The following is a 17,270-nucleotide window of genomic DNA, read 5'->3' as shown; positions in this document are numbered from 1 at the left end:
TGTCAGCTGGCTGGGATAGGCTGCAGCCATCGCCACACTAACTGATTGGATTTACAGTGGAAGTCTTTGACAGCAATGCAGGGTTCAGTCTCTTCCCAACAGACACTTTTATGTCAACCCATTCCTCAGAACCTGACAACCCATTTTACCTCATGACTTTCCACAAGCTTTATACAAGTGTGTCCTCATTTATATTTACAGTATATCACAAGGTCTGGGCTGAACAGAAACAAAACCCCTCAGATTTAAATGAGAACAACAGCATTGGACCAGTCATATCCTCACTCTATGGCAGTTTGTGATCTCAACGTAGTAAAACCATGTAGTTGAGGTAAGTTCCCATGTTTCAAAGGTGATATTTAAGTCTTGTGAACTTGTTTAATGACTGACTGACTCGGAATCATATTCATGAAGCAGCACAAATAGGAAACTGGGTCATTCAATTTGGACAACAAACTTTATTTCTGGTAATGCATCTATACACTGTACATTTAGTCACTGTATATAAGCATAGCTATTTTCAAACAATCTTATACAGTCCTTTACTTTACAATATAGTCCGTCTAGTGAGCGAAGGGGAGGGTGCTGTAGAATGAAGGAGGAAAGAGGAAATGGATGAGATAAGACAGTGACAGATGACTGTGCCCAGTTTTTTCATAGTGTGTTACATTAACTAATGAAGACATTTATGTTTACCTCCTTCTAAAATTCTAGTATGGCAATGTTAGATGGGAGTAGCAGAAGCACAAAGAATGAAAAGTCGGCAGGTGGAGCAATCATTAGGGATGCGGGCCACACTGTTGTGATCCGATTCCGAACACACCGCTAAAAATAAACGGACTGGTAAAAAAAGAAATTCAGTTCAAAGACCAAAATTAAAAATGAAAAGAAATGGATTAACATGTTTATGTAGAGGTTATTCTCTTATGGACTGAATCAACATCTCACCTTAAAAGACAAATAAAAAATCTCAACAAAAAAGACAGCTATTGTAAGAAAGGTTTTGAAAAAACAAACACCATGTACATATATTATACAGTGTCGTTGATGAAAAACATATTTACATTTGTAAATCCTCATCCATATCTTCACACTGGCATGTATTTGTCTGCTAATACGGGCTGTTATTGCTGTTTTACTGCCCATTAGATAGCAAAATGGTTCTCCTGTAGAAAACAAGACTTTAACTGCTTTTTTTCCTTTTGCATGGGAGGGTGAAGAGCCAATGTTATTCGTCTCCCTTCTTTTTGTACAAAACGGTGAGTAAACTGAACTACACATAGGCTATCAACTCTTCTGAGTGTAAAAACAACTACAAAATGTACCAATTTCAGGTCTGCCAAAGTTTCAGACTGTGTCCTCTAAAAACTCAGGTAAGAAAGGGGCATTTAACGTAATGCCCTAATTGTTTTCCTTATCAGGTCTGCCACTAGACCAAAACAACTTGAATAAACGGTATGTCACTATGTACAACCCAAAGTAAAAATTCCCCGCTGCTTTTGGATTTCTATATCTCCTATAAAAGTTACCTGAACATGCATACCACTGATTTCAAATGGGGAAAAAGTCATTCAGAAGCACAAAACCTTTCAGCATCTAGGCCATCACTTATTCTCTGCAATGAAAATGAAGGGTTTGTAAACTGGTTCGTTTCAGAATACTGATAAATTTCTTTAAGCAGAGCTGCTTTTCATTTTAAACCTACAAGCAGGAAGATGATGAGAAGCTGTGCAGCTCCACTTCATCATCACATTCCCTACCCTGGAAACCTTTCGTCCTCAACCAGGCACTTGAGGTTGTCCAGCATTTCATTTTTAAAAAAGTCAAAAAAAAATTGTGACTTTCATTTTTTTTTGTGAGTGCGGATTTTTCTTCTTATGAATAATATGGTGTCCTGCTTTTTTTTTTTTTTAATAATTTCTGCTCTTCTAAAAAACATGTATGCTTTATATTGTATAATACAGTAAAACCCTTACATGTAGAGTATCAATGCCCAATAACTGACTATACTGTATGTATGGCAAATTTCATGCATAAAGAAAATAAGTTTTCTATTGAAAAAAGTGACCATAACAAGCAAATAAGTATTTCTACATTTAAAAACAACATCCAACAACTAAAAGAAAATTACTGTTAACACAATATACATTCTGATTGCATTGTACCCACTATGTGACGGCAGACTCCTGCCTTTGGAATTAAACTGGATTTGCAGTATGGGACTGGTTGTCGAGGCTGCCACAGTGACCCACCTTACTGATTCGAGTTTTATCAAACTTCTTGTAACTGGGTACTTAAGCTATTTTGGAGTCAAGGCTATGACAAAAAAGAACACGTGACTCCAAAACCCTCTGATCATCCCGGGCTGCTTTTACAAAGAATGTGGAGCATTTTTTATTTATATTTATTTACAACAGTTTCATTGGGAAAACGGAAAAAACACTACTTATTCAAGATGCAAAAAACAAAATGCTTATTGGATTTAAACTGTACTAGTTATGTATAAAATGATGTTTTCAAAGTAATATTGAAGAGAATAATGGGAGTACAATGCATTAAAACAGTATTTTGTTATGAAAAAGTGCAATTCATTATTGTAAAGTTGAAAATAACGTATATTTATAGTTACACACCTTAACTTAATTAGAATGAAAATTTTGTGGTTCTTTCCAAAGGTGTTTGGTTCAGCTCACTAGTATTTCAGAAATGATATGAGGAGGAATAAAAACATGCTGGCTTTCATCAAAGAGTCAAAAGGTGACGAAACAAAGTCATGTGGGAAATTTTACCTTTAGAAAACTTTAGGCTTTTGACCTAAAAGCTTAAAATACCTTATGGCTGCCTGTGAGAGAGAGAGAGAGAGAGAGAGAGAGAGAGAGAGAGAGAGAGAGAGAGAGAGAGAGAGAGAGAGAGCGAGCGAGAGAGAGAGCGAGCGAGAGAGAGAGAGAGAGAGAGCGAGAGCGAGAGAGAGAGAGAGAGGTGGCTCTGCTGTAACTGATCATACAAAACAAGTGCTCACTAAAAAAAAGTGACTGTGACACAGCATGCTTTTATTTCTATTTCACAAACAAAACTATCATCCTGAGGCCTGCCCGCTGCTGGAGAGATCAGAAATAGGTTAAACAGTAGTGAGAAGAAAGCACGGGTCCAACTTCCAGTTCTTTGTCTTTACCCCAGTGGACTGTAATGGCTTATTAAAAACCAACAAAGCCACAGTAACACTGTAAAGTTCATTTGTTTGGTCTTTGTCTAATTTGTTTTTTTTCTTACATTTTTACTAACCACAGACAGAATTTGTCTAGTTTTTTATAGATAACAATATGAAGTCACTTAAATAGCTTATAACGCATTCAAAGTCCTTGATCTTCCTCGTGGCAGGGGACGGTGGTGGAGACTTTTTTGGGAGATTAAAAGGAAACCCTGACCTCCGACAACACACTGTAACACTGTTCGATAGCTGCAGAACTTAGGAAGTACGATCATGTTTCAGCAATTATGTTCCCAGACGTCCATTCTGTATACTGATTTATACTTCATTCTCGTGATCCAGTTTTCAGTTCTGTGAGGTTGGATGGTCTGACTCAGTGCTTTATGTAGAAACACAATCTTCTATGTAGCAACATGTACTTTGCTGTTTGCATTTATTCTCTGAATGAAACCAATCACATGACTTTTCCTGGGCATGCTTAAGGATACAGGTACTCAATTTGTCTTTTGAGTTCTGGCGAGCCAGTGTGATGGTCAACGGTGCGATGTGCTGACCCAACTCTGTGTGCACGGTATGAGTTGTAGAGGATGTGGGTTGATCATAACAATTGGGGAGGGGAATTGGTAGGTGGTGAATCTGACAGTTACATTAGTTGTCAGCTGCCATGTTCTTGAGTGTCCCCTTCTTATCACCATTGGTTTTAGGCCAGAGTTGCTGCTGAAGCTCCTTCACCACCTTCTCCAGATGCTCCCTGGCCTCCCGCTCCTGCAGCAGGTCTGCTCGAAGCTGCTCACGGTCGGCCTCAGCGTGCTGCAACTTCATTTGAAGGTCCTCTATCTGAAAATCATAGGAAAGAACTGTAGACACAGAACATATCTAGTCTACAGTAGATGGCTCAGTAGATGTGTTCCCTCTGCAGTCTTGATGTCATGTTCAGATAATGTTGCCACAACTTCCACCGCTATCTGACTTACCAGTATTGTTCAAATTAACTATTAATAATTATATTCGATCAACTCCCTCTGCAGACATATGACCTGACCTCTTGTTTTGTCTAATGTGCATTGCCCATGGTGCACGGGGGAAGTCAACATCTCTTCCTGTTTCCTCTCAGAGGTGGATTTATCGTACATCTGTGCCTACACCCAGTTATTTTTGACTGGGGAAGAGGAAATGTGTTTTTTTTCTGTTTGTTGATGGCCTTGGAAGAATCTGAGACACTGGACACTGATTTTGTTGATATTATTGTCTAGACTTCTACAAGCTTTGCATGGCTTCATTTTTACACCTACCTTTTTTTCATTAGGACATCAAAATAGTATCTTTCTTTAAATGCTTTATAGACTAAACTGTGACAAATTGAAAGATTTGGGAAACACATCTTAAACCTTTTATCTGATACTGCAACACATGTAGTACATTTGTACTAACTGACCTGTGCAGAATATTTTGCACGGAGACGTCCAGCCTCGCAGCCTTTATCACAGACCCTCAGTTGTCTCGCCTGCTCCAGCTCTCGTTTCAAACGAATCCGCGACTCGTTTGCTTCCTTCATCTTCTTCTCACTTTCGACTCGCAGACGCTCAATTTCCTTCCTCAGATTTCGCTTTGCCTCTGTTGCCTCACGCAGCTTCTCCTTCTTAGCAACTCGCAGGAATTCCAACTCCTACGAAGAAATAGCAGGAGTTAGCCAGAGTCTGGTTCTTATGCAACCCCTCCGAATACCAGTGGATATGTCTGTCACATGGGTGTTTTGCTTTGTTTCAAAGCTGTTGACACTTTAGATCAGTGATGTTACAGTAGGAGGCAGTGTCCGTGTCAGTGTTTACACAGAACCAGGTTAGGGGTCAGGGCGATCTGTGGGCTGCCAGAAGTTTAGTTTCCTTCCTCTGAATCATTCAAAGTGTGTGTGTGTGTGTGTGTGTGTGTGTGTGTGTGTGTGTGTGTGTGTGTGTGTGTGTGTGTGTGTGTGTGTGTGTGTGTGTGTGTACGCGCATGCATGTATTGTCCTGACATGCCCATTGCCTGCTCATGGGAACTTAGCAGTTGTGACAAACATGTCTATCGTCAGGTTTCTACTGAAAGGATGAAAAGAAACAACCCTCATCATGTTATGTAATGACTCTTTCAAAGCCATCAGGGTGAGGGTTAGTTCAGCTGAACACTGTAGGAATGACACTGCACCAGCATGTTATTTTAAGGTTCCCACTAAGTTTTCTACATTTGTAAGGTAAATATACTACATATATTAACCTTACAGTTTGATTCTGATTTTTGTACGGAATCGAACTAGACAATATAAGGTTGATAGCACATCTGCTTAAAGTGTATATTTTGGGGTGGCAGTAGTTGAGTCCACTAAGTCAAGGTTGGAGACCAGAGGGTCGCTGGCTCAAGACCCGTGTGGGCCAAAACATTTGGAGTGTGAACGGGCAGTGGAAGGTGCCGGTTCACCTCCTGAGAACTGCTGACGTGCCCTTGAGCAAGGCACCATCCCTTTACAAGTTGCTCATGGTGTGCCCCATGTGAGAGCTGCCCACCACCCCACCTCCCATTATATCCATGCCTACAGGTTGTGTGTGTGTGTGTGTGTGTGTGTGTGTATGATATGTATATACGTGTGTGATTAGAGTGGAAAAGTAATTTCCCTACAAGAATCATTAAAAGATTGATTATTATTATTATTATTTATTTATATTTTTCTGTGTATACCTAAAAGACTCTGAAGAAAGAGAAAGTGGAATTTTGCCACTAAAACTGCTTTCCTTTTCTTTGCTTTCAGTGCTCACCCACATAGACTCCTTTGTCTGCTTTTCTTTTTGATGTCAGTCCAAGACCAAAATAAAAAATGGAAGGCCGGCGTTTTCCTTTGCAGTAACTTCCGCTCCCATTGTTATGCCTTTACCATCTATTTAAGTCAGATGGACCATGATAGGGATTTCTAAAACTTATTTTTTTCTGACACCAAAACTTATAAGTGATCACTGTGATTTCAAGAATGTAACTAGCATTCTGTACGAGTTGGGAAGGTGGGGCTGTGAAAAAACAAAAAAAACCCCCAATCCTCTCAGCCAACAGTCATACCTCATGTCTTCAGTTAAATCAGATCACATGCAAACATCAGAGTGATAATGGTTGTAGATTTAAATATAGGTGGCTATTCAGTTATATCACACTGCTGCTATGACCAACAGAGCAAACATTCAGAGTTATTTTAATTAAGAATGTTCAGTTATTTGCACAACAAAGAATCACAGCTTATTTGAAGTGACTTTGGCAAATGTGTTTGCAACTTGAATGACACACATTTGGAAGCATGTGCTCTTATACTAGATTATACTTTCCAAATCTATTTTAAAATGTCTCTGGCACAGTTCCTGAAAATTATTTAACAATCATCTTAAAATAATAGAGTCAATTCTTGGGTCTCTTGAGAAAAGTCCAGGCCAACTATCTTCTCAGTCAAATCCGAGAGAAGCCATCAGCAAAGTTTCAGTCTCTTTAACAGGTCCTTTCATAAAAACATCTGGAGGGTATGTCAAGATGCTACTCTGAATACATTTAAATACAACATTTTTCTTTCAAAGCTATTATTCTCCATGTATACAAATCTCGAACTGAATGGAGAGGGCCTCTCCATTCAGGTCGAAGTTTAATGTCATAATCACACAAAACACAGTCTATTTTATAAAACACAACACATTTTTTTACATGAGTGCACACACACAGACACAGACACACACAGACACACACAGACACACACACACACACACACACACACACACACACACACACACACACACACACACTATACTCTCCTTACCTGTTGAAGGCTCCGTTTGGCCTGCAGAGCAGATCCCAGCTTCTCCTCCTGCTTCACTCTCATCTTAACAATCTCATGCAGAAATTTCTCCTTTGACTCTTTTGAGTCAAGTCCACTGTCCAGCGCCTGCCTCAGACTCTCTAGCTCAGACTCCATCCCCAGTTCTGGAGGGGCCACTGATGCTGCACCAGGCACTGCAGTAGGAGCAGTGCCATTGGCCAATGAAAGTGGTAAAACTGCCCCATGGGCAGCTGGAGAGCTCAGGTCTTTCGCTGAGCTGCTGGATGATATGAAAGATGGTGATGACAGGGAGGACAGGGATGAAGTGACTGTGGGGACAAACCAGAGACACAAGAGGTGGTGAGGATTGTGGACAAGTTGGAATGTTCAGTGGTGGAACAACTGACAGCCTCCTACAACTTGGTCAGTCTTCTAATATCAAACTTAACAATTGGTTAATACATTTTTGCAAATCTCTTTTTAGTTGCAGCTTACATTCGTCACGGCTCTCCACTTCAATCTCTGCCTCGGAGTCTTTGTCATCCTGTGGTGGTAGTAGGGGCTTGGTGGCAGGGGTGGAAGGAGGGTATGGGGCCTCTGGTGCTGGGGGAGGGTGCTCCGCTGTGGCACTTCTCTTGCGTTGCTTTAAAGTAGCATTGGCACCCTCACCTGGAGGTTCACCTCCACTTGGGTGGGAAGTGCCAGGCACTGTGGGGGACATGGGACCCACTTTTCCAAGGGGCAGCGGCGTAAGGGCAACATTGGGGGCCACTGCTTTCTCCAGACTCTTGTAGTTGTAGAAGCTAAATAGATAGATAGATATAGATAGATAGATATATATATATATACTTTAATGATCCCAAGGGAAATTCAGGGGTTCAGAAAAGTGGAAATTTGAAAGTGGAAAGTTTATCGTGTCATGTTTATGTACATTAACCTGAACTGAGGTTGCATAGTAAATTAATTCTGCCTGACATGAACACAGAATGAACATATTTTATGGTGCTGCTTGAGAAACATTCTAACCAAGTGCTTGCAGCTCTGTCTCCCACTTCATAAGAAAATGGACCAGGTTAACTGTGATATGATGCAGCCTATACTGACATCACACTGCCAAGTGAGTGCCCACAGTATGAGAGTGTGTCATATGTGTGCTAATGGTTGAGTGTGGGAGGCTGTGGTACAGTCAGACTTGACCCTTCTGACACCAGCCCACCCAGACAGAGTGTTGTGAGCTTAACAAAATTGCTGTCATGTTGCACTAAAAGTAAGACATTATTTTGTTTGAGAATAATGAAGTGGTGTTTTGTGACCATGTCCATTACCATGTCCATTACCATTTCCATTCCATATCAGGGCTGTGCTGAGCTCACCTGTCTCTTAGCAGGGCCAGCGGGTGACTGGAGGGCTCCTTATCACTGGTAGAGATGTGGGGGGACCAGGGTCTGAAAGCAGAGGGTCTCTGTCTGGGTTGCATGCCATTCATCCCCTGAAAAAAAACAATAATATTTAATGTCAAATGTGGGTTTAGGTACATTCAGCTCGGTCACAATCTGAAATTGATGCCAAAGCCAGAATGATACTCAAGTAGGCTATGGTTTTATTTTACTTTGAAAAACAAAATATGTTGACCTAGAAATGGTGTTTTCAATAATAAAAAGTAACATTTCTTAAATCTTGGATGAATCAAGATTTACACAACCACTTAAACTTTGAGATATATCAATAAACATTCATTCTTGCTGTAAAGCAACAATGCAACCACTACGCTACTGTGCTGCCCTAATTGTAGGAACGACAATGAAAAATTTCCAATTTAAAATTCAAAGACTGGAACTTTAAGAATGAGATCATCTGGTCGTGATGAGCAATAATTTCTAATAATTTCTGGCAATGCTGATTCTACATACGATCAACTTTTGGATAAAAAAAGTTTCATGAAATAAAGTATTTTCTGCATAAACTGGACTATAAGGTGCATCTGATTATAAGGTGCACCTTCAATGAATGGCATATTTCATAACTTTTTTCACAAATAAGGCCCACTGGATTATAAGGTACGCTGTCGGTTTTTGAGAAAATGAAAGGCTTTTAGGTGCTCCTTATAGTGGTGGAAAATACTGTACATGCATACATTATTTACTGGCAGAGATGTGGGCACATTTCAGTTTCCAGCTAAATGGTAGATGAAAAACCAACAACTCAGAGTAAAAAATCTGGAGTAAAATGGCAGCAGCCCAATTCTAAAAAAAAAAGAACATCTAGGAACCCACCACCCTTTCCATTTCACCTACCTTGGACAGACAACTGCAGCCACAAGTACTTTCAGACAAATTAACAGAGAGCGTAACAAGGTATATAATGAAAGAACAGCTGTCATTCGCTTAAAAACAAGCATTTAAGGAAATGCTCAACGAGTTTGACTTGCAGTGTACACTTTTATAACACTTTTATACACACGTTTAAAAAATGAGCTTTAAAATGAATGATACATTCTCGTAGAGTTGTTAAACAGGTGAATTTTGACTAATTTAAATGAGAGTGGACTCATATAATTCAATATAAAATAAATGAAAGACATTTAAACTGTTTATTACAATTACTTGTGACAATCAATGACAGCTGAACTGTTCAAAAATAGTAAAATGTAGTAAACATTGAGTGGATCTGTTGGCCTCATCTGGAAACATGTCTATCATACTTAACTCCTCTCAACTCCTGCACCAAGAATGATAATGATCATCATCAACATAATCAGCACTATCTCATTCTTGAAATTGGCACCAACCTTACTAGAAGTGGACAGAGACTGCAGCCAGTCGGGCTGCTTTGCCTTGTCAGTCAGGGTGGGCTGGGATGGGACGTCAACATGTTTGCTCTTTTTGATGGAGATGGTGTCCGACACCTGAAAGAAAAGAGGAGCGGCGACTGTAGTGAACTGTAGTGAACATAGTTCCATCTTAAACAGACATTCTCATATGAATGCTACTGGATTCAGTGGTATTTATATAAACAGATGCACAAATCGACTATTTTCCCACCATAATTTAATTGAAATGTAACACAGCTTATCCCCTTGGCAGCTAGCTGAGGGCTGTCACACTAAAATGTCATTGAACCGAACAAACAGCCACCAGTGTCAGACAGATCAATAACATAGTGTGTGTGTGTGTGTGTGTGTGTGTGTGTGTGTGTGTGTGTGTGTGTGTGTGTGTGTGTGTGTGTGTGTGTGTGTGTGTGTGTGTGTGTGTGTGTGTGTCTGTGTGTGTGTGTGTGTGTGTGTGTGTCTGTCTGTATCTTGGGTAGACCTGAAGCAGCCTCACTGGTTACCAAAAAACACACACACTAAGTAAACACCATACCTGCATTATAACACAGCTACACATCCAGCTATCAGACACATCCGCTGACACTCCCACTACAACACATACACACACATACGATACAGGCCCTGGCAATGTGTCACAAATGTCACAAAATCAAATACAGCTAGGCGTGTTTGCTTGTGGATTGAGGTGACTCTAGCAGTATTTGTGTGTGTGTGTGTGTGTGTGTGTGTGTGTGTGTGTGTGTGTGCGTGTGTGTGTGTGTGTGTGTGTGTGTGTGTGTGTGTGTGTGTGTGTGTGTGTGTGTGTGTGTGTGTTTGTGTCCAAGCTAGGGTTTGTTTCTCTTTCTGTTAACTGGCTTTGTGGCTATGACCTCAGCCTCTCCAAGCTGTGACTGTCACTACTTGCTAGATACACACACACACACACACACACACACACATACATACAGAGAGAGCGCGAGACAGCGAGAGCGAGAGAGAGATTTTTTAAAAAATAATGTTTATTCATAAAAGCCAAATTACAAGATAATCCCAGAGAGAGAGTGAGAAACTTAATGTCTGGCCCACGTGGTGAAAAAAGCTTTTAGACCAGCTCAGTTAATTTCACATTATTATAAGTAGAAATGGAATAAGAATAAAATGTAAAACTACCAAAAATGTAAAACATAACAGTTTAGGTCATAAGAACAGAAAAAAATGGAGGCTTCAGAACTATGCATGAAGGATTTTTATGGGGAACAAGACCTGGGTTAACAATTTACAGCAATGTAACCATAGCAAGGAAAATTGTAACAGCTTTGGAAATTAATGTTTACATTTGCTTCAGGTGTCAGAACTGTTGTTAATTAAGTACCTCGTTTGCAATAAAAGCACCAGCTATGTTACCACATCTACTTCATTATTATTTGAACCGTGTTGCCCTGCAGGAAGTAGTGTATGGCTATCATAACGGTAATAAAGAGAGACAGGCCATTGTAACCCAAAAGGTGAATGAAGTCATGGTGTCAGTGAGGACAGTTTCTGACACCATCAAAAGACACTTGGGGACCGGAGGAAATGCTGACTGAAAGATGCCTGGAAGACCCAAAGCCACCCACAACAGGACTACAAGACAGAGAGTGAACAGGTTGAGTGAGATTTGGACAGCAACTTCAAGCATAGCTTTGTACAGGGAGAAGGAAGAAAGTTGCGACGGTGAAGACATTGAGCTGCAGGTTTGACAGGTTGCGTGGTGCTTAAAAAAAGTTTGCTCGGACAACAAAATAAGAAAAATAGGCTTGTCTGGGCCATGAAGCATTGTCAGTGGACAATTAAAGATTGGAAAAAGAATTCATGGACAGAAAAATGAAAAGACCCAGTGCTTGGCTCATCACACAGGATGTTTACATGCTATCGAATAGGTGACAGGATGGTTCCCCAGTGTGTGACACCAACTGCCAAACATATTGGAGGAAGTGTGATAGCCTAGGATTGTTTGCTAGATCCAGAGTCAGTGACTCATGCTATGAAAGTGGAACCCTCAACAAAAACCAGCTACCACAACATTCTATAGCATGATGAAATACCCTCCGGTTGGTCACGGTTTAATCCTATAGCAAGAAAAGGATCCAAAATGTAATTCCATACTGTCAGTACTACCTTAGAAGACAAGAACAAGATGGTGAGCTTCAGCTCATGGAATGGCCAACACAGTCGCCTTACTTAAACAACTGGTTTGGAATGACCTGGACAGAGGGGTGACAGCAAAGCACCCTACAAGTGAAACACAATTGTGGGAACTTCTGCAACGGTGTTGGGAAAACTTTCCAAATAATACTTGTGTTCGGTTGCAATACCTATAAAACCCCGAAACCTAAAGTACTTTTCATGCAAAAAATGATTCAATTATTTCTCTTTTAATCTTTAGTTCTTTTTTCCTCTGGGTTTAATTTCTGAGGACTCTGAGAGATTAAAAGTGTAAATTTCAATAACAATTAAAAAAATGGCAGTGTTCTGAAACTTCTGACTACTACTGTATATTTAACTCATAATTTTTGGTGACTCAAACTGTAACATCACAACTTTAAATGATAACCACTAACAATAATAATAATGCTAATAATTTTAATCATTTTCGCACCGGTAATGTTGAGAATTATATTATTATTGATATTTATTCATGTCCTATATCATCATGTTTTGTTTTTGTTATTCACAATATAGCACTGACTCCAACAACCGCTATGACCTTGGGCTTTAACCGTCTTCACAAACCTGTACTGCTGCTGTTGTACAACGACTTCCGTGTTTGGCTGTGGGATTATCATATGTGCTCTGTGTTTTTCTGTGTCAGTGTTTGGAGGTCATGTGTTGGGGTGGAGGTCACAAATATAATGCAGGCTCTGTCAAAGTATCAATATTTCTGGAGGGGATGTATTCACCATTATAGGTCCCCCCCCCCCCCCCCCCCTGGTTCTCTTAGTGGTGCACTTGTACTCTTACTTCCTGTCTCCATGGAATCTCCATCATCCAGCCTTCAAACTGCTGCAGTGTGTACAAGTGGGCACAATGTAAAGAGACATACACTCCTCCATAGTGTCAACCCGTGCTCTTTTGTAGAAAGCGTTAAATTGGCTTTTTCTGTATCATGAAGGAACGTATCTGTGAAATAACATCTGCCCTCATAGCTAAGAAGACTGGTTCGACAAACAAATGCCACTAAGGTCTGCCAACTACGTGTGCATTATCTGTAATCTATCACTAATCTGTGTGATTGACGAGTAATTCATGAGTAATAAGTGTCTCGACTGAACAATTATTTGGTCGGCAGTAACACTAATATTACTCCAAATTCTCTCTATTTCACATTTAGGCCCCACGTGTTTGTGCTTGTGAGTGTGTGTGTCAATAATTTGTGCATTTGTCTATGTGTTAAAGAATGTAGAAGGAATTTCCAGAGATATTATCTGTTTGAAATATCAGCTGTCAGAAACAATTTCTGTCTGAGGCACGTGTTTTCTTTGTTTGATCAAGTGCAAATAATGAGTAGTCTTCCAATTTCGCTATAATTATATTTCAAATTGCATTATCCCATCACTGCTTCATTGTATATGTACCTATGCACGCACCTGGAAAGGGGGTTGCTGCGTCCTGTTTCATCAGACACACAATCAGACCACACCCGAGAACAAAGTCCTTGCTGATGAAAACCTGCTCTCTTGATAAGTCTCTGCCTTACAGAAGTTCACAGCTATAGGATAACCTCCAAAACATAAAAATACACGTGTATACATGTGTGCACAGAGCAGTTCACCACCTTTACTATCTAGTGTGGATTACACACCATAGACAGGATGGCACACTTCTAAAGTAAGGCTGTCTGATAGGATAAGGTGTGTGTTAGAAATGTCTATACTGTACTATTTTCTTTGCTTACAACAAGTCTAACTGAAATGTGACAGTGCGTCATAGCAGAGCTGGTTTTATTGACACACTAGTAGCCCAAAATATCAGCATTGGCCATTTGAGGTGTATATCCACTTCGCATATGGCAGATAGTAATAACTCCAGAATGAAAAACTCACAAAGCTTCGAGTCATCGGGCAGCACATGTGGAAAGAGTGAGAGTGGCAGGCTCCTTTCAGCTGCCATAGGGGCCCCATGCAGGGGCTCATGTGTGAACACGTGTCTGGGCAAGTAGATGCTTGTGTACACGTCTGTGTGTGTGTGTGTGTGTGTGTGTGTGTGTGTGTGTGTGTGTGTACGCGCAGAGACAGGATGGGTGGAGTGTTAACAGCCTTCTTGGCTGAAGACAGTCTGCGCCTCTTGAAGCCTGAAGTTTCTGAGGTCTTCCTGTCTGTAAGGCTTTGCTTTTTATCTATGGGTCAAGCACCAAACAATATAGAGGAAAGTGTGTTCAGTGCATAGGTAAAGTCTGCCTCTGGTTATGAAACCTTTTTGGTGTTTCAGTCTTCACACACCTCTGAATAACGAAGGACTCATTTTGCCAAGCCTTTCAACATGAGGACAACTTGTACTAAATTCCTATTTCTATGAATCTGTGACAGATATATTTCAGAGTGAACTTACATAACTTAGGAACTTTGTTTCTTTTTGCTTTTATCTACCATACAGCCTTAAATTAAATAAGTGGAGGATGTTCATGCAAGAATTATGCAGACACCCTTTTTTTTTTTTACTTGTGCTTCTTCCTCTTCCTGTCTGCCACCCCAGTACACACAAACACACACTCTCACTCTCTCTCCGTCGATCTGTGTGTGTGTGTGTGTGTGTGTGTGTTTCCTGTGTCGTAGATTACAGGACATCCGCTTCAAACAAGCAAGATTCCAGTCAGAGAAAGAAAGCAAGCAAAATGAAAAACTTCTATAAGCATGGACAAAGTGCCTGTTGCTAGACCATCTTCTGTCCTCTCATCTTATGTCTTGTCTTTTTATAAAATATAATGACAATAACTGGCAGTCCGAGTTTTACTTTACAAGGTCTCAATGAAAACAGGCTTAACAATGAGAAAGATTGTTAAATGTGTCTTAAAGCTGTTTTTTGTTTTGAAGATACACTGAAAAACTGTCTTAAGAAGGCTGCACACACCTTCAGGTGAGGGCTCTACCGCTCAGGTGAAGTTCTTTGCAGCTATAATTACTACCCTACTCGTATGTCATGTAAATTTATGTGACATATTAACTCATTCAGTGCCATTTGATATCTACAGAAGTCCAGTAGTATCCAATCATTCAGTGCCATTGACATCTTAACTATTATAAAACAGAAAGACAGAAGCGGGCCAAGACAATAGTGAAACTTTGGAGGTTGGTCAAATTCAAGTAGCTCGTACAGAGAATGTTTTGTAGTAATTCGGGGAGACAGAGTTTAATGATCGTAAGAAAAGATCATTGAGAATGAGTAGAGTTATATGTTTGCAAATGTAGTGATATTTTGCCATCAAAAGTCCTTTCTCAGTTTTGTTTTGTTTTAATTTTGAAGAAGGAAACCAATGTTGAGATGTTGGAGGTGTCATCAAAGCAAAACATATTAGCATCAAAGTCATTATTTTGCAGACACAGCTGATCATAGAAAGCTTGTTAACTCTGTTTTATCCAATCCAATCCACTTTATTTATATAGCACAATTTCAATAAACACAAGGTTTTCAAAGTGCTGCACAGTAACTAGATAAAAACACAACAGACGTGCCATAAAACAGCCTATATTCTATAGCTGATAACAAAGAATAGAAAAAACTTTTTTTTTCCTGATGAAAGAAGAGAGTCTACTCTTTGGTCTTTTTGGTGTTTTTATTGTAATAGAACACAACATTCTGTGGGTCTTAATGATCGGTCAAACTGCTCTTACACTGTTGGTCGGGTGTGGTTCCCTCCTATGAAAACTGTCGGCAATGAATGAGTTAAATGCTGTGTAAATATTGGGTTGTGATGGAAATGCCACTGATATTTATCTGTTGTTTCCTTTGCCAAAAAATAGTGTTTGATCACATAATGTGCTTCGGTGGCAAGAATGTATAGCTGTCAAGACACATGGTACTACACAGTTTGTTTAACTCCTCTCCTCACTCACTCACTAATGCACTCACACACACACACACACACACACACACACACACACACACACACACACACACACACACACACACACACACACACACACACACACACACACACACACACACACACACACACACACACACACACACACACAGGATAAACGGCCTGCTTTGTTAGCCCTTTTCTGCACTTGGGTCTGTGAGCGGAGTCACACCCTGCCTGTGACCTGACTTTGGCCTCCTTGCATTTTTTCTGAAGAGGGGCCCAGCGTGGTGAATAGGGAGGGGCCCTTCCTGGAGCTCATCACATACAACATTAACCATGAATGCTGCTGATATACTGGGAAACAAACAGGTGTCAGACAACACTTCCACCATTTATACAAATAGAAGCTTGAACAGGAACACTCAGGTTCAATGAACAAGCACTGCTGGCTGCGCGCAGTGCTTTACGAACGTCACGTCTGATACCAGGTGTTGATCAGCTTGAATCAGCTATTCAGTTTCACTTCTTTTCTTCACAAATATGTCAAAGAAATACATTCTAACGTGACAATTATTATGTGAAGGCACCCAGATGAAAATAAGAGACAAAAATATAGTGAGTGTCATAGCCACTCTCTCGATTGAGTTTCTTTCACTGTGTTTCTCAACACACACACACACACACACACACACACACACACACACACACACACACACACACACACACACACACACACACACACACACACACACACACCACACACACACACGCTTTGGCAACTAGTCCATCCCACCATGGTCTCCTTGGCTGAGGAGCACCAGAGAACAATAGAGCCTCTGTCTCCAGTGAACTAAATAGAAAAACACTGGCTGTTCCAGGCAAACCATTGCCCTACACAGGAACAAATGTATCCTAATAAACCACACTCACACACACACTTTTCATTCCTGCAGAGAAAACTGTTCTGACTCCAACATCAGCTGGTTTGCTGACTCCTTTTTTAAATGTTCTCATCTAATATTCACTTTGATATAAATGAGCATTAATTTATCCTGTGGTCAGCACATAAGTCACTGTGTTCATTCATCTCAAGTCTGAAACTTGAGCAATTATTACATGATGGCAACGTTAGGACTAATGTGTACGTATGTATTTTACACACGCACGCAGGCGCACACACACACGCACGCAGGCGCACACACACACACACACGTGCGTGCGCACACACACACACACACACACACACACACACACACACACACACACACACAGAGGGTGCGCAGCACCTATATCAATACTGCTGATCTATAGAAAATATGCATGCAATCATGCATCTTTAAAAATCTCTGAATACTTGTAGGAAAATAGT

At 40.4% G+C, this 17,270-nt stretch overlaps 1 protein-coding gene across 1 annotated transcript in view; it reads right to left on the bottom strand.

Moving 5' to 3' along the window:
- Nucleotides 1–438: 438 nt before the first annotated feature.
- The window catches only part of skia (v-ski avian sarcoma viral oncogene homolog a), an 88,078-nt gene continuing 71,246 nt past the window's right edge, over nt 439–17,270 (bottom strand). Inside the window, exons 2-7 of the mRNA XM_068327830.1 lie at nt 9,820–9,936; nt 8,405–8,520; nt 7,527–7,834; nt 7,032–7,360; nt 4,644–4,874; nt 439–4,045 (exon numbers count right to left, since the gene is read on the bottom strand). Coding sequence (XP_068183931.1) covers nt 3,857–4,045; nt 4,644–4,874; nt 7,032–7,360; nt 7,527–7,834; nt 8,405–8,520; nt 9,820–9,936 — 1,290 coding nt within the window. The 3' untranslated portion in view covers nt 439–3,856. The remainder of the gene's footprint in view (nt 4,046–4,643; nt 4,875–7,031; nt 7,361–7,526; nt 7,835–8,404; nt 8,521–9,819; nt 9,937–17,270) is intronic.

Source organism: Antennarius striatus, chromosome 2 (assembly GCF_040054535.1).
Source record: "Antennarius striatus isolate MH-2024 chromosome 2, ASM4005453v1, whole genome shotgun sequence".
Lineage (NCBI taxonomy): Eukaryota > Metazoa > Chordata > Actinopteri > Lophiiformes > Antennariidae > Antennarius > Antennarius striatus.
The sequence above is the reverse complement of the archived record's forward strand: the minus strand, read 5'-3'. Positions and strand labels throughout refer to the sequence as shown.